General features: G+C 39.9%; 1 protein-coding gene across 3 annotated transcripts in view; it reads right to left on the bottom strand.

Moving 5' to 3' along the window:
* The window catches only part of ATL2 (atlastin GTPase 2), a 66,241-nt gene that overhangs the window by 13,307 nt on the left and 25,758 nt on the right, over positions 1-27,176 (bottom strand). For all 3 annotated transcript variants that reach the window (XM_063301924.1, XM_063301931.1, XM_063301917.1), the window contains exons 3-11: positions 24,066-24,200; positions 18,479-18,583; positions 11,188-11,238; positions 10,057-10,113; positions 9,155-9,247; positions 8,873-9,011; positions 3,644-3,771; positions 2,354-2,410; positions 1,187-1,258 (exon numbers count right to left, since the gene is read on the bottom strand). In XM_063301924.1, coding sequence (XP_063157994.1) covers positions 1,187-1,258; positions 2,354-2,410; positions 3,644-3,771; positions 8,873-9,011; positions 9,155-9,247; positions 10,057-10,113; positions 11,188-11,238; positions 18,479-18,583; positions 24,066-24,200 — 837 coding nt within the window. The remainder of the gene's footprint in view (positions 1-1,186; positions 1,259-2,353; positions 2,411-3,643; positions 3,772-8,872; positions 9,012-9,154; positions 9,248-10,056; positions 10,114-11,187; positions 11,239-18,478; positions 18,584-24,065; positions 24,201-27,176) is intronic.

Genomic DNA, 27,176 nt, shown 5'->3' on the forward strand with positions numbered 1-27,176 from the left:
AGCACTAATGGGTGCTTCTTTGTATGCCCCTGTGTCACCGGTGCTACACAAGCTGCACTGGTTGCCAAATGGCTTCCAGGTGCCATATGTTGATTGTTACCTATAAAGCCCTCCATGTCATAAGGCTTAGATACCCGAGGGACCATCTATCTCCAATTATTTCTGCCCACCCAGTACATTCTGGCACAGTGGGTGCATTCCAGATTCCTTCTATTTAATTTTGTTCAGTTATGGGACTGAGGAAGCTGCCTTCTGTCGTGGCCCCCACCCTCTTGGAACAGCATCCCCCCAGAGATACAGACAGTACCCTCTCTCCTGGGTTTCCAGAAAGCCCTCAAGTTTCAAGCTTGGGGTTAATGTGTTTTGAGAACCCTGTTGCGATTCTCTTTTATTATGATGGTTGTTTGAGTCCGGGCTGTCTGTGTTGTTATATGTTCTTAACTGTATTGTTTTTGGATTCTGTAAGCCACCCTGAGTCTACCAGAATGGCTGGTTGTAACAAATTTAAACAAACAAACAAACAAAGTATGCTTACTGCTTCATACAAACCAAAACAAATCAGGTTTTGAAACTTACCTAAGCTGCCAAAGATACACTTGTGACTTCAGTGAGAATATGACTGGTATCACATGAAACTCTTAAGCCAAATCCAAATAGATTATTTTATGGCTTAATTTGATTTGTGAACCCAATCTATACTGCCCTGCATTCTTTACAAAATAGTCAACATTCCAGCTTATAGTGCTGGTTCCATATTATCCAGAGCAGGCCTGTTTCTGTAAATGTATCCTAGATTTGACCAGCCTTTCTTAACCCTTTTACCCTGGAGGAACCCTTGAAATGATTTTCAGGTTTCAAGGAATCCCTGCATAAAAATAGGGGAAAAATGCAAACACTTTTCAACACAATTCACTTCTAACCTACACAATCCAGGTTTTACAACATTTACAACAGTAAAGCAATAGGCAGGCAGCTGAGTCACAGCATGTTAAAATTCTCACCACCACAAGGGCTAGCAGTGCACAATGCGCAAAGTAAAAACACTGGTTTTTTTTCCAGTCACAATCTCTTGCTGAACTCCTAGTGATCTCTCGCAGAACTCTATGGTTCTGCTGAACCCCATCTGAGAAAGACTGGATTAGATTAATAGTCTACAACTTCATATAAATTCATATAAATACTCTACCTGTTCCATTTCTTTGTTGTAAGTATCTTTTGCTCCAGCTACTGCAGCAAGGTTGTTGGCTTCTGCTGTTGCCTACAGTAATAGCAGCAGTAGTAATAGCAGCAGTAGTAATAATACTAATAATAATACTAATAATATTAACAAAAAAAAAACTTTAAGAGTTTGAGTGAGTTTCTATAATAGTTTTCATACATCCTTTCAAAATACAAATATATTTAAACATTTTTATCCCTTATAGTTTTACACTGTAAATTCTGGCAGCCACCTTGCAAACTCAGATTTATGAATAATAAATAATAAACAAGTTTATAAATAATTTTGTAAGTTAGAATGACAACAAAGGTTTTGTCAATTAAAATGAAGCTTTCATCAAGCTACGCTTCTAGATATATTAAAACTACAACTCCTATCCCAAAACTGGGGAAGATTGCTTCAAAGGAAGAGGAAGATAGACTTCAAGCTTGCAAGATCTCATTTTTTTTTAAATTAAGCTACTGAGACTAGGGCCAGATTCAAAATGGTGGCTAAACCAGCAGAACCCATTACTCATGAGCCTTATACAAATAAGACATATCTGCATTGCTATTAATGAGAGACATGTTGATATAAAGAATCTGGCTATCAGAGACCCTTAATGATCTATTATTAGCCATTAAAGAGTAGATCCTTATCTACCTTTTGCCTACTTAATCTCAATATATTTGATGGCATTTCACATAGATAACCATCTTGTAAATTACATTTTCAATATTTGTCAAAGCTCAATATTTGCATCCATATACTTGATCTTCAATATTTTGCATCCCAGTTGAAAACTGGATGGATGCAGATGGGAAAGACTTCTGCCAAGAGCCTAGATTAGATTAGTGGATAGTCCAGCCATTGGTTTAAATTTGCAAGGATGCCAGAAGCAGCTAGAATTCAATGATATATAACTAAATGATCTTACAATTTAGAGCTTAGAGTAAAAACTGCAATCAAATGTGGATCAATGCCATATGAAAGCCATAATAAATTTTACAATCAAGTCTGAAATACCAAACAGAACCTACTGATCCCCTGTTCTTCAATAAGATTTTAAATGTCTCTAGCTTGTTTTGATATATGCCATAAACATGATTGATTGGCATTACATGCTTTCAGAGATAGGTATATATAAAGCTTTACCTGAAGCATTGATTTAGGATGAGGTAATTCCTCTCCTTGATAGATTTTAATATAAGCCTGAAAATGAAACAAGTATTTTTACCATATAATTTTACTGGACTTAAAAACAATAGTTTTACAGCACAAAAATCTAAGCCTATCCTTACATTTACATTCAAATGTAATTAAATGAATTAACTGACTGGATTAAGATAGTCCACCAATGTCATTTTAAACAAATCAAGAATTTTATGTGTTACTAAATTCCATGATCGACATAAACTGAACATATACAATCTAGCAGGAATACAAGAAAACGAATTGTGATTTACTAGGATTCAAGTTGCTTCTCATAATATTATTGTATTTAGTGTGCTGCTTGAAAGAGCTTCTATTAAATAGTAATTATGTTTCTCATACACAAATTCAAAGGCAGTAATAGCCAAAATCTGCCTCTTTTGGATGACTGCATCAAATAGTTATTATTGTCAAACTTTGGGACAAATGCTGCAAACAAAGGCGGAACAGAGAATAAAACTGCAAGTACAGTAGTTTATAGATTATCCAAGAACAATATATATTCAGAACAATTAGAAGGCACATTATACTACAGCAGGGATCCCCAACCCCCTGGCTGAGGACTGGTACCTGTCTGTGGCCTGTTAGGAACCGGGCCGCACAGCAGGAGGTGAGTGGTGGGCAAGCGAGTGAATTTACAGCCTGGGTATTTACACATTACTGCCTGAGCTCCGCCTCCTGTCAGAGAAAGCAAGCCCATTGGCTGCTATCTCCAAACGACGTGAAGAAAAAAGAATAAAAGGTTGGGAAAAAGAGGAAGCGCTTGAATCATCCTGAAACCACCACCCCCGGTCCATGGAAAAATTGTCTTCCATGAAACCGGTCCCTGGTGACAAAAAGGTTGGGAACCGCTGTACTAGAACAAAGAATCTAAAGAACTAGGGCAACAAAAGCCAACAGACAACTATTCATATCAAAGGCTCAATTTATGTAATATATTAGAAGAGGCATTAACTAAAATCTATATAAATCTCAGTATAACATAGATTATTGTGAAGCAGTTAGAGCAAGAATAGAGCTATGAGACTCTTTTATCTTTAATAGAGGCTCATAGCTCTATTCTTGCTCTAACTGCTATTTATCTATTAAAGATAAAACCTAACACGAAGTCTTGGTTTTGAATGTGCTAGCCATACTATGTGAACAGTGGAATACTATGGTTTATTAGATCCTTTCATAATTAAAATTTACAAGAAAATCATTTTATTTTAAAGCACAGAGCAATGATTGTACCTTAAAATATTGTACAAGATCTCTACAAGTCACTTTTGAGCCACTAATCTCTTTTTCTACCAGATTTTCAGGGGCAAGCAGCAAAGGAATCAGATTCCGCAACTCTCTCTTAAACTCTTCATCAATATCTGGTGGAATTAGTAAAAAAAAAAAGTGCAAGAAATTTTATTCAATTAATGCAAAATCCTTTCTTTTCAAAGTCACTGAGAGATAATATTAATGGAACTATCCCAACTCTGTTAAAAACATCCCCAAAATATAAAATCTTAGTCAAACTGTAGACTGTTAATTTATAAAATAACATTAACTCTTCATAAAAAATTAATACACAGCATAAAGTCTTCATTTTAAAAAACTAATGTCAAGTCAGAAGACATACCATATATACTCTATATACTCGCAGATAAGCCCATCTGCGGATAAGCCAATTCTCAAGTTTTTAACCAAAATACCATGAAAAATGCACCACCTGTGGATAAGCTGAGCCTCATAATGTTCATATGTTTTAATTTTCACAAGTGGCTTATCTGTGGGTGGCACATTTTTCATGGTATTTTGGTTAAAAATTCTAGCTCTGAGATGGGCTGCAGACAAACGTATGCTGGTTTGTAAGATAGTCCCTAAATTAAGGATCTTAACCCTAAAATTGACCATTACTGTTTTTATCCTTTGCTGGGAATGCTGCACTTGCCATAGGAATGACTGGTAATTTAGTCTACCCTTTCTATATTATCTAACTAAAAGGCATTGTGCAAATGCTTCAATTAAACAAAACCACAATGGGCAGCAGAGGTCAGGATCTCTGGGCCCATAAAGTGACAGCTATACCACATGGAAGATTGTGATGGCAATGGAAGAGCAGTTAATTGCAAAGAGCATGAATTAACAAATGAAATTAAAGAAAAATAAAGCATTTTGTGTGCCAGTGAATATCAGAGAAAGAGGAAGGCTGTATAGATCTTAATAAGATGCCATAATCTTGTGGAGTTAATGGATACATGTATGGAAATAAAGGTGTAGTTTTTATTAAGAATGAATAGAACTAAATTCTACACCAGAAAGTATGCATTCTTGTCATCTAGTCTGTTATGGATGCACATTAAAGTAGGAATCCATATACTGGAAATAGCTATGCTGTAGTGAATGGTGATAATGGAACCCAGAGATTAGTTCAAGGAAAAATTATGCAAAATTCTGATTGGAAGTAACCCAGAAGGAAAAAAAAAAGTTCTCTTAAGTGACATCAGTGGATGGGTGGGAACAGAGTAAAGAAAAAGTGATTGGGTTGTCAAAGAATAAATGAGACTGGTAAATGTTTGGTGAGCATCTGCTTAGAGAAAGATCTTTCATTTCAAATACATAGTTTAGGGATATCAGTTCATTCATATGCATGGCAAACAATCTAAAATTATGACTGATTTGATTATTCATGATGACAATAAAGGATACAAGGGTGATGCTAGGTTCTAAATTTGGGATGGACCATTTTTTGGTAGTGTCAAAAGTGGATGTTGGGGAAAAAAGGAAAAATGAGAAAGGAATTAGAGGGAATGTATGAGTCATGATTGCAGAAAAAGGAAGTATGAATCATGTATGAAAAAGTACAGGTAGTCCTCACTTAACGAACGTAATTGGGACCAGAACTTCAGTTGCCAAGCAAAGCAGTCATTAAGTGAATCAGACCCATTTTACAACCTTTTTTGCTGTGGTTGTTAAACAAATCACCACAGGTGTTAAGTGAACCGTGTGATTGTTTAGCAAACCACAGTGCCCCACTGCTTTTGCTTGCCAGAAGCCGGGCAGGAAGATTGAAAATGGCGATCATGTGACCATGATCTGAGGGTCATAAACGCGAACCAGTTGTGAAGCACCCAAATCGTGATCAAGTGACCAGGGGAACACTGAGATGGTTGTCAGGACCGGTCGCAAGTCAGTTTTCCCAGCACCATTCTAAGTCTGAACTGTCACTAAACGAATGGTTATTAAGCAAGGACTACCTGTATGTCATGAGGTGACAAAGAAAATTTGGGAAGTGCACTGCACGGTTTTGCCAGGCAGATTGGTTGATTGAGAAATGTATAACTATGAGGACATTTTATTGCGTATTTGTTGATTTAGAGAAGGTGTATGAAAGGGAATAGCCTTATATTATGGAATGCTTTGTATCTTTATAGAGTTGGAGGTTAGTTAATGAATGTAATGAGTGATATGCGATGGAAGCATGCCTGAGAATACAATGAATGCTAAACAGCAAATAATTCAACGCAGAATGGAATGAGGATGTATGAAATCCCCTTGATTGTTTAATATATCTATGGATAAATGTTTAAGCAATGTTTATAGTGATGTTATCTGTCTGTTATTGAGGATAAGACTACAAATGCAGTTTGGTCTGCAAAAGATGCCATATTGTTGGTTGAGAACCCAAATGATCTGCAGCAAATGTTAGATGGACTGTATGAGGCAATGAGGCATATGAATCTGAAAATAAATAGATCACTAACTAAGGTAGCTTTGTTTGACAGGGATAATGGACTGAGTGACTGCAAGTTATGCATGAAGTTCAGCAGGCAGATAAATTTGCATAACTCCACATTATGTTTATTAATAATGAGAAAATGTATGGAAAATTTTAAGATATTTAAATACTGGCAAAAAGAAAATGAATGTTTGTCAAAAGAAACAAAAATTATTATAAGAATTTTTAAAATTATGTATAAGAACATACTTTTGCCCACCTTGTTTTATGGAAGTGAATGTTGGGCATGTCAGAAGAAACGTAAAAGTTAAATGCAGTAGGAATGGTGTACTTCAGAAATGTAGGTGATAAAACTAGAAGAGAAAGATACAAGGCTGAGTGGCAAATGAATGAATTGGGACTGAATACAAAGCAAACATCCAGGATGAAAATAATAAGTATAGATGATCAGGTTATACAAACTGAATGAGGATCAAACAGCAAAACAACTGTATGAAAGAAGGATGAATGAATAGGAAGGGGAAAGCTGAGAAGTATGATTGGATAGAATTGATGAGATTTTCTTTTTCTTTTTGAATTCAACTATTAAAATTTTAAGATAAAAAGATAAAAGCTAACAGGAAATGAAAAAAGTGAAGAAAGCAAAACAGAAAAAAGAACGAAGTCAAAAGTGCAGAAAAAAGGAAAAGAAAGAAAATACAGGAAAAAAATTGATGAGATTTTCAAAAAGAAAGAGATATGAAGTTTAAAGAAAAAGAAATATATGAAGTGATATAAGTGGTGAAATCTGGGGTAGGAATGCATGAAAAGATATAGTGAATAGTATATAATCTAGATTAAGATGTATTTTCTTTTATCTCACAATTCTAATTTATTTGGCTGGCTATTTCTTACTCCGTTTCTTTATTTTGCAAAAACATGACTTACCCCAAAAGGGAACAGAGTGATGGATGGATATCCATATGTATATATGCTTGTGTTTGGGTGCACGTGTAAATTTTGTTTAAAGTGTATATGGGTTGAGATTTTATCTATATACTACTAAAACTCTCCTTGTGTTTCTTTTGTCTCATGTTAGCCCAAATGGTGCATTATACCACAGCAATTTTTGAATCAAGGTACCTAAAACTGTACACTAACTCAAAGAATGAGTAAAAAATCCAGGACTCATTACTCCTTTGGAATTGAGATTTCCACAACGTTCAGACCAGTTTTATTTGCAAAGTTGTGGTTGTCGCAGTGTCTCCACCATCACGTGATTGTGATTTCTGATGCTCCCTGCCAGCTTCCCACAAGCAAAGTCAATGGGGAAGCCAGCAGGAAGCAGAAAGCCGCTCCTGCTCCCACTGCTTTTTTGCCTACCTGTGGTCATTCTGTTTATCTGTTTAGGTAAATAAATATTGACTTACTATTGAAGTTCACTTGCTACTACAATTATTTTTCTATTTATGATATATGCTTGTCTTAGATGATCACAAGATCATCCAGTATTGGGGTAAAAAAATATGGTCAGCCCAAAATCTCATGTTCATTCTGGTCACATCAGACTGCACTGCATTTCTCTCAAAGTATAACCCAACAGGTCACAGGGTTGTCTAGTTATTTCATAAAATTATATAAAAATGCAGATCTCCTTGGGGGGGAGATGGGCAGTGATAAAGTTTGATAGATAGATATGCAATAAGACAGCCACCATTTTACTAAAGCTTCCTTTAAAAAAAAAAAAAAATTGTGACTGCAGACAGTGTTTACACAGTTCTAGTTTATCAATGTCTCAAATTCAAAGCCTAATTCAGATGGATTGGGAAACTGGCTTTCACATTCTTTGGCCCCTCACAACTACCTTTTGGTGCTACAAAAAAGACATAGGAAACTCCTTTTTGTTTAAATAGTGGATCTAAATATGGTTTCAGATCCCAGCTTCTTTTGCAGTAGACAATACAGTGAATTGCTTCAAAGAAACCGAAGGGGAGAAGAGGGAATATGGAACCACAATTCATTCTCACAGCAGAAAATCATGTTTACTTATCCAATCTAAGCTAAGCTGTAATTATGCCAGTTAAATTTTAAAATAAAATTCAAATTTGATAGGATGTCTGCTCTAAAAATAACTTGGTAAGCAACATCCATTTCAGTATTCAGTCACAAACATTAAACAATCAATATCAGAACTGTCACATTAATTTCCGTAATATGCATTCTTTTATTTTATAACTGTATACTTAATAGGGCTGTTCAAAGCAATTGAAAGACATGCTTTGCAACATGTAGGAGCTATCAAAGGATTTCTCTTTTCAATATTATAGGAATGAGTCTTTTTGCCATATTTGCATGCCTATTTTTATATTTCTGCCTGCATGTAAATGCACAGCCACTTTGCTTCACTTTCTTCCCAATAAAGCAAAGTAGCTTGCAGAGGCAGCCAGGAGCAACTTCCAAAGTGGCTATATAAGTCTTGCAAAAGATATGACTGCTTTAAAGATTTGAAGAGAGATGTTTCATTCCCCCATGTTATATAGCATTTCTTTTAAATACTTTGCACATTTCTAGTGCTTAATCAAAGAATTTAAATAGAATTAACATGCTGCTAGTACTCCTCCAATAACCATCTAAACTATCCCATCAATGTACTGAATTTCAGACTTAGGTACACTTTGCTATTTCTTTCTACTGCTTTTAATGCAACCATTCAGAGTGCATTCAAGCCAGTAATACCTCATAGCCAGCTGTATAAATAGAAAACCTCCTACCATTTAGCCTCCCATCAAAGTTTGGGTTAGTTGCAACTTTAAGGCCAGGGTGCGGCAACAGGAAACAGCCTAGGTTACTGAAACATGAGTGAATGTGCTTCCTTACGTTCTGAAGCTCTTCATGCTGGTGCAACTTTACCTAGAAGCAACATACATTTTTAGGACATGAAATTCTTCTGCAGTGAGTTAGAACTAATCTAGTCCAAAAATAATTATTTGCACATTCCATTTAGCTCAGCTCTCCTAGAACAAAAAAGCAAACTATTATTGATAATGAATTACCTGCAATCGCTTTTCTAGAAATTGTTTTCCTCCTTTTAAACCATATGGATGTTCATATGGATAGCTCCAGTCTCTAATTAAGAACATAAGAGTCTATATGGAAATCCAAAAATAAGAGTTAACCTTATTTTTTTTGGCAAACAGAACACACCACTGAAAACATCATTATAAAATATTTACAATCAATAGTTCAACAAGAATCTTTTTAACCCCAATATATCATTAACATAGAAGTGGAATCAGCAAGGAATACTTTAAACTCATTCTATCTCAGCTTCTTCTGAAAGTTTCCACCCTATAAGGTGTGCACAAAATTAGAAAAGTGTTTTATTTCTACTCTGGAACAAAACGATCACATTCTGGAAGTTATGCTGAACCCTTTATGATTAACCATAATTTGCCAGAACCAAATCCCAGAATATTTTGGTTAATCTGGGTTTCAAACAAAACAGAATCCAGATGGGGCAAGTCAAGCATATCCCCATATCCCCATCTCTGCCATGGTGCCCACCTTATGGAACATTTCTCTCTCTCTCTCTCTCTGCCTTTCTGTGATGGTCATAATAGCAAATTGTGTGTAGTAAACCTTCCATCTTCACCAGTTTGCTTAAGCGTACATAGAATTCCTGTTCACCTATACCTGGCATCTCATGAAGTATAAAATTGTAATGCAGCACTTCTACTGCAATTGAAACAAGCTAACTTTTATAATACTTGAACACCTGATATTACATGAATATGAAAAACATGCACTCTTAAAAGGGGGTGGAGGTTAAAAACTATGTATCTATTCCACATGTTGGGCAGATGGTACAATTACTGTTTTACAACTACTGCTGTAGTATATGAAACTTTCCCTAAGATAAACAAACATGGAAAAGTAATCATAATCATATTATTACCTGAAATGGCTTTTGGTAAATTTCTTCCATTGCTAGCCTTCCATACTCTGTAAACAGCTATTAAACAAAACTATTAAGAATGTACACATAAAATACAAAGGCATATAACACAGTGATAAACATTTACACATGAAAATAGTTCAGTGATGGATTATAAGGCTGTGCTTATCAAATTGGGAAGCTGCATAGAATAAGTTTACAAAACCTAATAATCTAACCAATTAATAACCAAAACCTTTTCTACATTCTGAATTCATGAATCTCAGCAGCAGTACAATATTGGTAGTAACCAACCTTGTTTTTCTAATTGTGTGAATATTTGAACTACAATGCTGCAAATATCATGCTTATGCAAAATGTTGTTATCACAGTCACATAGTTACCAAGATTGTCATGATGAGTTGTTTAATATTTACCACCACGGAATGTAAATATATAAAACTCTTCCTTGCATTTGTATCATTTCATACATTTGTTTACAAAAAGAAGTTTGATTTCAATCCTCTATTTTTTAAAGTTTGTTTAAAAGGATGTTTAAGACCCCAGTGAAAAGAAACAGGGGAAAATGGCTCCCAAATACAGTTAAAAGTTTCAGTGGCATAGTAAGTATTCATACTTCCAAAAAAATAGAACCTGAGGGAGAATTGCATGATTAAGGTATCAGGCAACCCAAGAATGTATTAGAAAATACACTGGAAATTGCTACAGTATACAGAGATTGCAACCTGTTTAACTCATGGTGTGCCAATATAAACAATCTGACTTAAATAGATCTCAAATTGTCTTAGATAAAATTAGGAAAACTACTTTATAAATATAGAATACTAACCTTAAGGTAAATAACGTATAAGTCATAGAGGAAAAAAGTTTATCATGCCATTTCAAGTAACAGCCAGTAGTTAAAAACACTGAATATGGAGTTCTCAAAGAGGATTTTAGCCCCCTCATCCTGTTTCTAGCAACCTCCTGCATTCCTTAAAGAGTCCCCTTAATCAGGAACCTTCCAAAATTGAGCTCCTGAAGGCACAAAGGGTTGTTAAAGTATGTTATTGAGCTTGGACACCTTCCATGTACAAAAAGCTGATTAAATTATTAATAATGGGAGTTACTACAGAATCAGGACATATTTACTTGCAAATGCTGAAGATCATCTTCTTGGATGTTCTGTGATAAGTTGTATACCTATAAGGCACAATAGTTTTTACATTTACTAACCAAACTTATGTTCACAAATTAGGTGATTTGCTTTTAGATTTTCAACAGTTTGTAAACCAAACTAGAATGGCATTTTAAGTGGAAAGCTCACTAAATTTCTAATTTGAGCTGAAAGTTAATAAAACATTTTTCTAAAAAGTCTAGAGGCAAATCAAAATGACAAAAATGAGAACTCCATGGAGAAGACTGAGGCCAAGTACAAATTTAGCTGGCAACTGGAACTTCTGAACAATGTGTGCGATGTACCATCAAATATAAACTGACACAACACGGAAGTCACTCTAGCATCAGAATATTTGACTTCTTTCCTCTTGTTATGCTGCGCTCCTCAAGAGATTATAGAAAGAGGGAGAATAGAAGGAGGGATTATAAAGGAAAGGAGGGAGGGGAGGGGAGGAGGATCAGTCCACACTATTTCCACTGATAGAAGAAATTAGATTACAGCTTTGGAAGATCTACTGTAACTACTCAAAAGTAACTACAGGTAGTCCTCGCTTACCGGCTACTCGTTCAGTGACCATTTGAAGTTATGACAGTGCCAAAAAATTAACTTTACAGCCAATTTATGACCATTTATGACCTTTGCAGCGTCCCTCAGTCACATGATGGCTGTTACAGTCAGTACATGTTGTCCTGTGCCTGACCTGTTTTTTTTTTTTCCTTTTTTCTCCCCTTGCAGAGCAGATTGGAGAGGAAGGGATTGCAAGAGAGTAAACTGTTTGCTCTTCTACACATTGAAAGCAATGTGATCGTGCTGGCAGTGATTGATTGATTATACTTTATTGATTAGTCTATTTGACCATATCAAAACATCAACTGCGGTAAAATACAATAAGACAATAATGGGATAAAATAGGCTTGAATGAGATAAAATAGATAAAATATAGTAAGATAGGGTAAAATAAGAAAAAAAGATAAGGTAAAATAGTGTACAGTAAAATGGAATAGAGAGATATATAGTAAGATGAATATTAAACTCAAAGACAATATTGGTTTAGGTGAATTGTATGCAACCTCAATGAGTTCTATAAAATGAATTCTCTGTGTGCGATATCAAAAAATGGCAACGTTGACCTGATATCTGCATAGAAGTAATATCACAGATTCCAAGTCCAGGGCAGATGCTAACAATCCACTATGCAGTCAGAACACGATTGTTTCTCTGCACACCTGGGTGACAGAACGACACTCCACAAAGAAAGCACAGTGACTTCACCAATCCCTGTGGGCATCCTGGATCCAAGGGTACTAAAGCTCTTACTGCCTCTGTCAGCCCCAACTCAAAATCCACATCTATTATCATCTACTTCCAGGCACAGAATAACATCAGGATACCAAATAAACAATATGTGAAATGATACATCCTACATATTACAAATGGTGTGGACAGGTGGATGGGAGTCATTATAACGAACAGCTTGGGACATTGATAATTAACAGAGTGGCAGAACACAGGTCAAGCAAAAAAGCCAAGGCCATTTGCCTCAGTGAGGGTATAGATTTAGGTACTACTCTTGGAGAGGTGGAGATGAGGCCCAATCCGCATGAACCTGTGCAACTACAAGAATTTTTTATTTTGAAGCTTCTAGTAAATTCAGAGGGCTATTAGGACATGAATTAAAACCAGAGAGATCCACCAAATCAGACGCTGCCGTAGAATTTTGTAGCTCTTGATTTTTTATAGCAGCTGTGGGAGTGCCGAGAGATTGTTCTTTTTCAGGATTACCTTCACGTTGTTGCTTAAAATTGGGCTTTTCGTCCTGAATATTTCATAGGGCAAAATTTATTAATGGCTTGGCTGCTTGACAAGTTGTCATTAAGGCTTCTCTCAGAACATCTAATCTCTGAAGTATATTGGCCTGCCTTGAGTCTGACAGAGCACCGAAGGAGTTGATCAGGCTTTCTTCAAGTGAATCGTTTGCCAGCTGTGTAGTTGTAGGGTGGGCTAGTTGTTTGCTTGAATGTTTCTTTGGCAGAGGCTCTGCTGCTAAAAAGTCCTTGAAGTTGTCTGGGGGAGTTTTACTATCGTATTTTAAAGCTCCAGTACCCTCTTGGCTACGCTGAGCCACAAGCGATCTAACTTCTTCAAAGTGAAAAACACGAACTGTAAAGATTGAAAATGTACTAAAAAAAGGTTTCATTTTGAAGAGCATGCTGGGTACCACAGACTGTCCAAATGTCAGCAGGACTCGACTATAATTTCCTCTGGGTGGAAGCCATTCAACCTTTTTTAAGTCCACAGATTTCCTTTCACAGTGTAAAAGCTGACTTAAGGACTGAATAATGGCTTTTTTTGAACCCCATCTGCCTCTGTTCTGTTGTTTAAGATTTGCAAAGTTATCTTATTAGTTGTAGAAGACATTTTCTTAATGGATACTTTTCATCCTTCACTCCTTTCTCTGTGGAGCTGCTTATCTTTTCCTTCCCCCACCCCACACTCCCTCTCAAAGGTATGGATTTGGAGGCAAATTCTTCCTTTCCTCTGTTGGCTGCATGTAAAGCACAGTCATTTAATTTGGTAGGGTAAATAAAATGATTAGGCTGACCCTCAGTAAATTTCATGAAGGATTCTTTTAGGGAGTCAACTTTGTCCTTAATTGTAGTCAGCAAGTCAAAAATTGAAAGAACAGTCTGTGCAGTTAGTAGGCTATGCCTAGTTATAAAGTCCAGTGCATTTTGTTCTTTCAGGGGTTTAGGGTTAGAATCCATGTCTCCCTCCTGTATAAATTGTTCAGCGGCTGAACTAACAGCAACTGCCTGTGGAGAGGAAGCATTCTCTATCAGTGACAAGAAAAGGTCTAAAAGTTGCTGGCTTTCAATCTCAGCCTGCAAATCCCACTCAAGCGGGTCGTATCTGTCTGTTAGATAAAGCAGGGAAATGTTACTTACAGAGGAGACTTGCTTGCTTGTAATAAATTTATCAACCTTCTGCTGTTTTAATGGCTTGGCTGGCAGTTGCGTTGCAGACGGCATTCTCTGTCGCTTCTTTTGTTTTCCCATGTTGACCATGGTAGTAGTTATGATTTAAAAGGTATGAATGGAAGAGCCCATTATGGAGGCTACAGCTTCATCGCCATCTTGGGGATGGGGCGTGCTGGCAGTGGGAAAGGGTCAGGCAAAAGAGAAATTGCCTTCAGAAATTGTTTGCTTGTTAGTAAAAAAAAAAAAAAAAATGCATGCCCGTAACTCCCAGCCTGCTGGCATGATCGCACTACGTTTGATGTGTAGAAGAGCAAACAGCTTGCTCTCTTGAAATCCCTTTCCAATCTCTCCATTCTGCAGAGGTGGGGAGAAGGTCTGGCAAAAGAGAGATTGCCTACAGAAATTGCTTGTTTTTCTCCCCCCACCTCACAGAGTGGAGAGATTGGAGAAAAGATTTCAAGAGAGTACTGTAAGCTGTTTGTGTAGTGTGCCTGTGGCTCCCAGCCCCAGACTGCCAGCAGGAGTGCATTGTTTTTGATGTGTACAAGACAGTAAGTAGGCGCTCGGGCATTCCAAAGAGTGGGAGAGTGGCTAGGAGGCAGGAAAACAGGGAAGGTGTGAAATTGACTAGTTGTCCTGTTCAGACTAAGCACCAGACAGGTTCTCAAAGAATATTCTTTATTAATATCTATTTACAATAAGCAAGTCCTTGATATGCGAGACTGGGTTAAACAAGCCCAACTGGGCCGACTGGATCCAACTGGAACTCGAAGGCTGGAGGCAACAGTTCTCGAACTGGAACAATACTGGAATGACACTAACGCTGAATCTCTGACTCATTGGACCTGGAACAGGACTACAAACAGCAGACAGGGATGAGCTGAAGGCTTGGAGCAGGACCTGAACTCAGAGCAAGGTTAGACTCTGCTGGGGATTCTGGACTAGGCTGGCTACTCTGAATTGAAGACTTGAAGACAAGGCTTGAAACCAGAACAGGGCTGGGCTCGGCTGGAAGCCCCAGACTGGACTAGAACCTCTGGACTGGGGGACTTGGAGCAAGGCTTGGAACTGGGAACTAGGCTGGACTTGGCTGGAAGGACCTTGTGGTCCAAGAATCCAGATCCCGAACAGGATAGGTATGAAACTTCTGAACACGCTGGAGGCTATAAAACATGGTCACACAGAACTGTGGACAAGCGGAGGTGTTGGGAAGCTGAAGCTAACTCATGCTGCCAAGGGTAACACGGAGATTCATGGCTAGAAGCAAGGCAAAGGCTGACTCTGTTTCCTTGCTGGCAGCAGAAGCAGGATTCAATCCGTCTTCAGAGTGGAGCTCGAGTGCTGGTTCCTCTTCGGCCACAGACGCTGACTCTGATACCAGTAAGGACTCTTCTCCCGAAGCTGCAGAGTTAGAGGATCGGTTGTCTCCAGCAGCTCACTCTCAGCGCAGCTGCCTTTTATCCTGATTTTGGGCACACTTGGAGTTTCCTGTAGCCAATCGGGCTGCCTTTTCCTTCACTGGTGTGCACTGATTGGCACATTCAATTCCTCCTCTGGATCTTGCCCAATCAGTGTCGCAACTTCTTCCCACTCTGCTGAGTCATGCTGGAGTTTCGTTTCTCTGATTCCAGCCTGATAAGTTTCCAGTTCCTCCTCTGATTGGAAATAGTTTCACCTTCCGAGTCAGAAGCAAGCTTGGTTCTAACACTAGTCTTGACTCTTTCCAGCTGGAAAGCACAGTTGCAGTCACGGGATTTCCCATTTAATGACCACTTTGCTTAGTGGTGGAGTTGCCTATCCCAATTAGGGTTGTTAAGTGAGGACTACCTGTAGACACCATTAAACTGAGTTTTTGTGATAATAGAATTTTGTAGTCAACTTCAGCAATCAGAAAATCCCAGCAAAATAAAACAGAGGAAGACATTCAACGCAGAACTAGTAATTAACAGAATGGAAATAAGATATGAAAATATGGATGTCAATACAAAAGATGCCCAATTTAAAAACAAAAGTTGTCTATATACTGAGAACTAGCAAGCTAGAGTTTTATTTTTAATTAGTTTGCTAGCTACATCTCTGTTTATTACCAGGAAACCTGTAGAGAACATTAATTTTCTTCCTGAACATTTTAATACTCTATCAGTAGCAATAAACATATCTGGATTTTATTGACAATAGTGAATATTTCAGATCAGAAGTGACTAATAACTTTGACATACAGCCCAAAATTTTGAGATCTGGAGAAAGCAGAAAAAAATTATTTTTACTCACAGTGTAGTTATTATAAAGAGCCTATAGGTCAACCCACTGGAGTAGAAAAAATGACTATGCTTCCAATGTCTCTGAAATAGCTGTGAACTGTCACTAGAGATAAGTGAAGATGGAGGGTATCTGTACATACCACCACCAGGAGTCAGGCCTGACTCAACAGTACCTAAATAACCAATGCATTATCAAGGGGAAATTCACTCCAAAGTGGAGTACAGGTTTGTTGTTTATTCGTTCAGTCGCTTCTGACTCTTCATGACTTCATGGACCAGCCCACGCCAGAGCTTCCTGTCGGTTGTCAACACCCCTAGCTCCCCCAGGGACGAGTCCGTCACCTCTAGAATATGGAGTACAGGTAGTCCTCCCTTAACAATGGTAATTGAGACCAGAATTTCTGCTGCTAAGTGATGTGATCGTAAACTGCAATGTCACGTGACCACGCTGTTTAGCAACAGTTCTGGCAGTCCCCAGTTACCATCACTAAGTGAATCATCGCAGGTTGTTAAGCAAGGACCTCATGTGACCATGACTTCCAACTTCCTGCCAGCTTCCCCATTGACTTTGCTTGTGGTAAGTTGGCAGGGAAAGTACAAATCACAATCGTGTTACTGTGGGATGCAGCAACAGCTGGAACTTCAAGGACTGGTTTTCGGTACCACTCATTCAGCACCATCGTAAGCTCAAATGGTTGCTGAACGAGTGGTCATTAACCAAGAATAACTTCTATATGTATCTGTGCAGAGAGACTTATTAAATTACAAAGTAGTCAAGTTAGCTTCACACATAGACACAATGCCCATGCATTTGCTAAAAGTAAATTCTATTCCAGAAAAACTTGTGCAAGTGGTCCTCATTTAACGACCACTCATTCAGCGACTGTTTGAACTTACGACAGCACTGAACAAGCGGTAGTTATGACTGGTCTTCATACTTACGGCTGGTGCAGCACCCCCACAGTCATGTGATCACAATCAGGGTGCTTGGCACCCGGCTTGCGATTATGTTGCAAACTTTCCCTGCAGGTTTCCCACAAGCAAAATCAATGGGGAAGCTAGAAGGAAGTCAGAAATCGCAGTCACATGAGGTCCTCACTGAACAACCTGCACGGTCCTTGCTTAACAGCAGCAACCGGGACTACTGGAACTGCCGTTGCAAAGTGGTGTGTGCTCACGTTGTTTTTCGACTTATGACCGCATCACTTAACAACAGAGTTTCCAGTCCCAATTAACATGGTTAAGTGAGGACTGCTTATAACAGAATGAAACATCAGTCTTTAAACTAAAACTATACATTACACCAGCCTTTATTAATCTTTTAACCCTGGAGGGACCCTTGAAATATTTTTCAGGGCTTGGGGAATCCCTGCACATTCAGGCTCAAATATAGGCTACTAGTTACAAAATTATTATATTAGTGTCATGTGTAGGCCTGTATATATGCATTAACAGTGTTCTTAAATTAAAAATAAAGAATGAAACGTACCTTTTTAATGTGAAGTTGCCCGAACTTGAAATAATTTTTTAAATAAATTGTGATCTCCCAGGAAACCCCTAGTGACCTCTTGTGGAACCCTAGGGTTCCATGAACCCTGGTTGAGAAACCCTGCATTACACACTAGATTTATCACCATTTTTCCTACACAGAGCTCACACTATATAGAGCTACATAGCTACACAGAGCTCAGACTATACTGGCTTTTCAAAGCTAAATGAAGAACTTTAAAAATCTTATCACACTTCAGATGAGCATTATTTCTGAAGCCTACTGTTCCTAGCTGTAGTGTTCTGTGGCAACTGAAAGATTAAGTGCAATAGTTCTTTCTATAATACATGTGATTTATATATTAAACAAACATATTTCTATGCTGTCATAATCAAAACAACTCTCAGTGGAAAAAACATAAAACAAGAAAGCAATATGTAGTTTTACTATTATATTTTCAGACCATATATGTGTTTTGAAGTAAGTCTTGAAAACATTTAAAGGCTGCCACCACCTGACATTACTATACACTTACCTGGACTGAACTTGTCATGGTGCTTAAAGCAAATACTGTTGCACAATCTTTGATAGTTGATTGGCTATCAAAGGCACCTTGGGTATCCATTAGTAATACAGCAACCTAGAGGGTTTTTTAAAAAAAATGAAAAAGAATGAACAGTTCTTTCGCTTTAAATATGAAAGCTTGTTGAATTCAATGAAGGTATAATATGAGCAATTTTTACTACATCTTGATTTCTTCAACTCAGTCACCAAAAAATATACACTCACCTTCACTAATATCCACATCTTTAACAGCCTGTCAAAAGTCTAAAAACTAACTAAATAGCTCAGCATTCATTCTTCTGAATGTGAAGCAAAAAACACATGTGAAAATTTGCATGATGCTCTGTTGTGGTTAGGTGTAAGAAGCATGTTTATGCTGGTAAATATTATTGGCTACACAGACCACCAGGAGGCAGTATTGGACCACTTTCATCCTTATTAGGAATTATCAGTCCATAAGTTCAGTTCCTGGTAGAGACTCTGAACCCCACAGAATAATATCTGGCTATGAAACCAATCAAGCACTGCCTCCAGGTGGTCAATGTAACTGAAAACGCCACACAGGATATACAGTACATTATATAAAAATAGAGAAATTTCACCCAATAGAGGGATGGAAATCATGTAAAACCTTGTACACAGAAGCATGGCATAATGTAACATACGTATATGTTTCTCTCTGAGAGTTTAAGGGGAGGCAGACCACAAATACCATTCTGACAGAGTAAATATTACTAGGTATTTTCTGAAGTTTAATTATATGTATTATACTGCATATATTATCAGACATTCTTAATACTTACTACGATTAGATACACTAAACATGTATAAGGGCTGAAACTGATGAGTCAATGACTCTCAGGCCAAACAGAACCATTATGTAAACATGTAAAAGTTATTGCTGTTGCTCATAGCTAGTAAAAGAACAGCCAAGTGTCCATCAACTTCAAACAGCAGTAGGTTGACTGTATGTCTATGCAAAACCTATATGTAAAATACCACATCAACTCCTATCAGGAAGAGGGATCAAAACATTTTGCTTTCCCTCTTGCTTAGATAATCATTTCTCCATTCAGACGAAGCAACAACTTGTTATTAAAAACAATTTAGTTTAACATAAAGTTTTAAAATCAATTATTAAATAAAACCAAAATTCCCAGTTTAGATAAAATGGCAAGCCATAGTAAAGTAAGAAGTGAAGCCTATTAGGAAATGTTGGGTGCTGAATCAGAGAATGTCAGAAAAACTCCAACAATAAATACTGTAACTCATCCTTTTAAAAACAATGCAGTATTATTCCTCTAAACAAGAATAAACAAACAGCTAAAATATATGTTTCAATAATACACTCAGGCCACATATCTTTTCCTATTAGTTAGATCAATTTAGGCACTCTCTTTTGACACACATCACTGACTGAATCCAGATTTGTGAAAGAGAATTCTGCTATCAGGATACTTCCACAAATGGAAAGTAGCATTTGCCAATTTCCCTTTTTCTTACAATCTATGAATTGTATACACCTTGCCTATACGAGTTCTCAGACCAGAGAGATAGGGCTGTTACTGGATCATCCCCTATGCTGTAGGTTTCATGACTATACCATTCCAGAGGGATGACTATTTCAGTATATATTCCAGCAGTTTTACACATTACTTGACCACCAGGATGCAGCGTATGACTTTATTGGGAGTCATCAGGTACATGCAGCCATTATAGTTACTATAGATCTTGTGTTATCCACATTCCTCTGCCTGGAATTGAACTAATTAGGACAAAATTGCCTCCTGGTGATAATGTGCCCTTTGTGGGGGAGATGGGCGGTGATAAAATTCAATAAATAAAAATAAATAAATATAACTTCTTTCCTACAGCCTCTAAGTCTATAGAACTATACTGAAAGTACAGCACTGTAACTAGTGTAAATTTAATGAGAATAGTTTGACATTACAATAAAGTCTGTTTTATATAATTATAGAACTAAAGGAGACAGCCAAGGTGTGCCATCACACACAGTGAGAGATAGGGGAGGGTAGGAGTGGGTGGGGTGGGGTGCCCCTGTGATCAGTGAGAGAGGTTGGGGGGGCGCAGTGTGTGTGTGTATATGTGTATGGGTGGTGGCTAGGCCCAAACAGTGCCGAGAGCGAGAGCTGGTGCACTGGGAGGGCCTGCCATCACTTGAGGCTGGTTGTGTGTGAGAGGTTGTGTGTGCGGGGGAGGGTCCTCTTGTTTCAACCCAGGGTTTCTAGAGGTCCAGGAATGGAGGCAACTGGGCTTGGAAACTCTGGGGGCTGCAGGGCGGGTCACTCTATCGAGGCGGTGACGGGCCAGGGACGTTATGGCGGGAACCGGAGGGCAGGCCATCTTCGGGGAAGACACCCCCGGTGTTTGTTACTGGTGGCGTGTTCCGGCCCTCTGTGTTCAGACCCAGGCCCTGGTCAGTGGATCCTTGAGGGCCCCCGCTTCTGACTGTTGCTGCTTAATGCCAGGTCAGTTAACAACAAAGCCCCCCTCATATGCGATTTAATCACAAAGGAGGGGGCTGACCTGGTATGCATTACTGAGACCTGGCTGGGCCCAGAAGAGGGGGTAGCCCTTTCAGAAATGTGCCCAGCTGGATTTCAGGTGTGGCACCAGCCGAGATACCGGGGCAGGGGAGGAGGGGTAGCAGTTGTGATCCGAGAGTCTCTAGTGGCCTTCAGGGGCCCTGCTCCACAAGTGGCTGGTTGTGAGACCCTGTTCTTCAGGTTGGGTGCCTGAGAACAGTTGGGAGTGTTGCTGCTGTACCAGCCTCCCTGCTGCATGGCAACCACCCTGCCTGAGCTGCTGGAGGCCATCTCAGGGCTGGAGGTGGAGTACTCCGGCTTATGGTTCTGGGGGACTTCAATCTGCCATCCCTGGGGCATGCCTCAGAGGTGGCTCGGGAGTTCAGGGCCCCCATGGCAGCCATGGGCCTGTCCCAGATTATTCAGGACTCGACTCGAGCCAGTGGCCTCACCCCAGACTTGGTTTTCTTGTCGGAGCAGTGGCAATGTGATTTGAAGGGAAAGTTGGATCTGTCCCCATTGTCATGGTCAGATCATGTCCTGGTGGCCTTGAGATTCTCTGGTGCTGCCCCACTCTGCAGGGAGGCAGGACCCATTCGATTGGTCCACTCCCGGTGACTGATGGACCTGGCAGGGTTTCAGAGGGAGCTGGGGGTTATACCCAAGGATCTACTGCACGGTCCAGCAGAGGCCCTAGACAAGGCCTGGAAAAGGGAAGCAGCGGGGGACTTGGACAAGATCACACCTGTGCGACCTCTCTTGCTCATCTGACCCAGCACTCCCTGTGGCTTATGGAGGAGTTGTGGGTTCTGAAGAGGATTAAGAGACGTCTAGAGTGCCGCTGGAGAAAGACAAGGAGCAAATCTGACCGAACACAAGCTAGAGCCGCCATTAAGGCCTACCTTGTGGCAGTAAGAGCAGCGAAATGCCAATATTTCTCTGCTCTTACTGCATCCGCAGAATGCCGTCTGGTGGCCCTGTTTAGGATTACCTGATCCCTCTTGGGTAAGGGGGATTCGGTGATCCATTTACAGGGCCGCGCGGAGGAGTTTTCTGAGCGTCTGCAGGATAAAATCGCTCAGATTTGTTCTAAGGTGGACTCTAAGCGTGAGGCACAGTCTGGGGAGATGCCGAGGGGACGTACTTACCCTGTTATCTGGGAACGGTTTGATCCTGTTGGGCCTGAGGAAGTGGACAGGATCCTCCGGACTGCACATGCAACCACATACCATCTTGACCCTTGACCCTCCTGGCTGGTAAAATCAGCCCGGGAGGTGACTTGTGGTTGGGTCCAGGCGATAGTTAATACTTCCTTGAGGGAGGGGGAGTTTCCGGCTGCCTTCAAGGAGGCACTGGTACACCCCCTCAAGAAGCCATCCCTGGACCCTACTATACTGGGGAATTTTCGCCCTGTTTCCCACCTTCCCTTTTTAGGAAAGGTGGTTGAGAAAGTGGTTGCATTGCAGCTCCAGAGGATTCTGGAGGGAACGGATTATCTGGACCCCTTTCAGTCAGGTTTTAGGCCAGGATATGGGAGAGAGACTGCATTGGTCGCACTTATGGATGATCTCTGGTGAGAGCAGGATGGAGAGAGTGCATCCATCCTGGCTCTTCTTGACCTCTCAGCGGCTTTCGATAACATCGACCGTGGTATCCTTTTGGGTCGGCTCAGGGAGTTGGGGGTGGGTGGCATAGTTTTGCGCTGGTTCACCTCCTTCTTCCAGGGCCGGTCCCAATTGATGGTGATAGGAGAGGAGAGATCTGCCCCTCAACCCCTCCATTGCGGGGTGCTGCAGGGTTCGGTTCTCTCTCCTCTCCTATTCAACATCTACATGAAACTGCTGGGCGAGATCATCCGTCACCATGGGATGAGGTATCATCAATATGCCGATGATACTCAGTTATATATCTCCAATCCGGGTGAGGTAAGTGATGCGGTAGCTGCCCTCTCCAAGTTCCTGGGGGCTGTGGGGGTCTGGATGGGGAACAACAGGCTTCAATTGAACCCTGGTAAGACGGAGTGGCTGTGGGTTGATGGTTCCTCTGTATCCGGGAAGTTATCATCTTTAGTTCTGGATGGGGTTGCACTGCCCCATTCAGACCTGGTGCGTAATCTGGGGGTCCTCCTGGACTCACGACTCCTGCTTGATGAGCAGGTGGCAGTCATGGCCAGGAGGGCCTTTGCACAACTTCGTGTTGTGCGCCAGTTAAGCCCTTTCCTGGATCGAGAGGCCCTCCGAACAGTCACTCATGCCCTGGTCATCTCCCACATAGACTATTGCAATGTGCTCTACATGGGGCTACCCTTGAAGAGTATCCGGAAGCTTCAACTGGTCCAGAATGCGGCCGCGCGAGCAGTTATTGGTGCCCCAAGATCGGCACATATGACACCACTGCTGCACAAGCTGCACTGGGTACCAGTTTGCTTCCGGGTCCAATTCAAGGTGTTGGTTATGACCTTTAAAGCCCTATATGGCATGGGGCCAGGTTACCTGAGGGACTGCCTCAGCCCCATAACATCGACCCGCCCCACCCGGTCATGCAGAAAGGGCATGCTACGAACCCCGCCAATAAAGGAATTCCACCTGGCGGGGTCCAGGAGGCGGGCCTTCTCTGCAGTGGCACCTGCCCTTTGGAACATTCTGCCCCTGGAGCTGAGACAGGCCCATTCGCTCCCGGACTTCCAGAAGAACCTAAAAACCTGGTTCTGCCGCCTTGCTTGGGGTGGGAGGGGCACCAGCTCATCTTGGGGGTGGCTATTATAGATCTCTCCCCAACAAACAAGATCTTTGCTGCTGGATTTTATATTTTCTACTGTATATTTATTTGATTAATTATAGAGTATTTATATTGTGATTTATGTGTTTTAACTTTGATTGTAAACCTCCCAGAGTCCCCTTTTTGGGGGAGATGGGTGGTGATGGAAATTCGAAATATAAATAAATTAAATAAATAACTAGACAAAAAACTAACCAAGTCAGTAAGCACTGTGCCAGATGCTTAATGGCTTACCTTTGTCCCATCAGGCTTGGGAATTATGAATACTTCACTCCAAATTTGAATGCCAGTTGTTTCTCTCTCACACCCTCCTCTCCATGTAAAGCCAGTCAAAGGCTCATTATTTCCACCTATCCAAGATGATGACTCCTATAATAGGTCACACACACACATATATTTAATAAAGTGAGTGGTTCAAGGCAATCATATGCTAATATTGTATGCTTAATTTTGACTAATTAGAAACACCTATATCATCACTACTAAAACAAATGGCCCAGTTTTGCAGAACTTTCTATTCCAGAAAAAAATTAACATACTTAACTCACAAACTTTTCTAGTTCTGTTCTACCCACCCATAATATTTATGAATGTTTATGAAAGAAAATTTATGGCAACAGGTTTTAATACTGTTACACAAGGGACACATGCTTCATAAAAGCTAAAAATTCAGCAATGTATGCAAGTTTTCATTACAAAAATGCCAACTTTTCTAAAACAAAGATTCTTTATGGAGCCTGTAAAAGAGTTGCCAAGTTACTCTAGTGCTCTTCATTGAAGGAAAATCTGTCAGTGACAATCTCACGTGGATACAAATGTTTTATAATGGACATTTAGTAAAAGTGCATGGGATAGATAATGATCCACTGAACACTACCTGTTTCAGCAGGATTGTTTTTCCTTTCCTGCTGTATTTAGGCAGCATATTTATTTATTTTATTTTATTCAATTTGTATAGCTGCCCATCTCAAACTAGTGACTCTGGGCAGCAAACAATCATAAAAACAATTAAAACAATAAATACAATACAAAAAGAAATTCAATACAAATAGCAGCCAAGAGATATTATAATCTGTTGGTGTCAGCACAACCAGAAAACAGGGCCCTTCATGCACTCGGGACCCCAGGCCCAGGCACACAGCCAGGTCTTCAAGGCCTTCTGAAAGGCCAGCAGGGTCAGCGCCATCCTAATCTCAGGAGGGAGGATGTTCCAGAAGGCAGGTGCTACAGCAGAAAAAGCACGACTCCTGGTCCCTGCCAGCCAACATTCCATGGTTGATGGAATCTGGAGCATGCCCATCCTGCCGGACCGGATTGAACAGGTAGAAACAACTGGAAGAAGATGGTCTCTCAGGTAACCCGGTCCCAAGCCATGAAGGGCTTTAAAGGTGACAACCAGCACCTTGAATTGCACCCAAAAACACACTGGCAACCAACACAGCCCCCGAAGCAGTGGAGTTACATGTGCCGAATAGCTGGCACTATTTACAACCCAAGTAGCTGCATTCCCTACCAGTTGAAGCTTCCAACTGCTCTTCAAGGGCAGGCCCATGTAGAGCATGTTGCAGCAGAACAGGATGCTAAAAGGAATTCAACATGTGCACATTTTTTATTCCAGTTTCCTGTATTTGCCATGCTGTCTTTGCACTCAAGGGTGAAGGAAGAGGAACAACATGGCTCCTGTCATGATCTTGTAAACCCGTGATGCAATCAAACCCTGGTAGTTACCAAACTCAAATAACTGTAAGGAATCTCATCTGGAGAGGCACTATGCAAAATCCAGCCATCATGGCTTGGTAACTGGTTCATTATAAAGAATTAGTCCAAAAACATACACAAGTTTTAGACACCATCTCTAAGTCTTAAAATATTCTTATGACCAAAAGATAAAGTTAATCAATTAAAATATCTTATTGGCATTGCAAGAAATTTGAGGTTGCTCTGACCCACATGATTTAGTCATGTTCCTTTATGGAACATTTTTGGCTTTGAGCCACTACAAATATTAATATGACCCTGATGGAAAAATATCATAGCAGCTAAAGACGCAAATGTGATGCTGAGTTATACTCCCAAAGTATGGAATTTGACATTTTATGAAAAAATTGTGCTATTGAATCTGGGGTTCAAAAAAAGAGGATTATTCTATGTAAATGAAAAAAATGCACACTCCTGATGTTAAAAGAGTGAATGTATTAATTATTGCAACGTCTCTGTATCGTAAAAATGAAAAAAATATTCTGTTTGATTATGTGTCATCAAGTCAGCATCAACTCTTAGAAACTACATAGATCTTCTCTAGGATGATTTGACCCCAACTGGGCCCTCAACTCTTCTAATGGTGTACCCATCACCACCGTAATCGATTCCATCTACCTTGCTTATGGTCATCCTCCTCTTCTTTCCTTCCACCTTTCCCAGCATTATAGACTTCTCAAGAGAGCTAGATGGTCACATTATTTGTCCAAAATAGGGTAATTTGAGTCTAATCATTTGTGCCTAAAGTGGGAACTCTGGATTGAATTGTTCTATGAATCCTGTTCGTTTTCTTGGCTATCTATAGTATTCTCAGGCGTCTTCTCCCAACTTCAAAATTCAAAAGCATCAATACTCTTTCTATCCTGCTTCTTCTTTCATCTCCATAGAATTCCACAGGGAAAACAACTGCCTGCATGAGTCTGATCTCTGCAGGTATAAACATGTCATGTCATCTGAATATCTTTTCCAAGGTTTTTACTGCTATGCTACCAAGCTCTAGCGTGTAACATATTTCTTAATTGCTGATCCCTTTAGTACTGATCGTCCTGGAGCCCTCTTGGTAGTGGGGGGTTTTATATATGGGATATGGTTGTCCAGATGCTTTTTCTGTTTTTTAAACTGTAAGCCACGCAGAATTGTTCTGGAGTCAGGCAGCCTCTAAATCATCATCATCATCATCCCTTCAGATAGATGAAGACTAAATACAGTCACCTCCTTTAACTATTCCTCATATAACTTGGTTTCCAGTTCCCCAACAATTCTTAGCCCTCCTCTAAATTTGCTCCACTCGGTTGATTTTCTTTTGGGATTGTGGGGCACTGTATTCCAAGTGGGGTCTGACCAAGGCTGAGTAGAGTGGGACAATTACTTCCTGTGATCTAGACTCTATCCTTTGTTAATACATCTCAAAATAGCTTTTTCAGCAGCTGCACTGTATTGTTGGCTCATGATCAACTTGTGATTTACGTGAACACTCAGACCTTTCTCACATGTACTAGTGCCAAGCCAGGTTTTCCCCAATGTATTCTTGTGTGATTCATTTTTCCTACCCAGATACAGAATTTTTTCCTGAATTATATCCTATTC

The sequence above is a fragment of the Candoia aspera genome, chromosome 1, assembly GCF_035149785.1.
Source record: "Candoia aspera isolate rCanAsp1 chromosome 1, rCanAsp1.hap2, whole genome shotgun sequence".
Lineage (NCBI taxonomy): Eukaryota > Metazoa > Chordata > Lepidosauria > Squamata > Boidae > Candoia > Candoia aspera.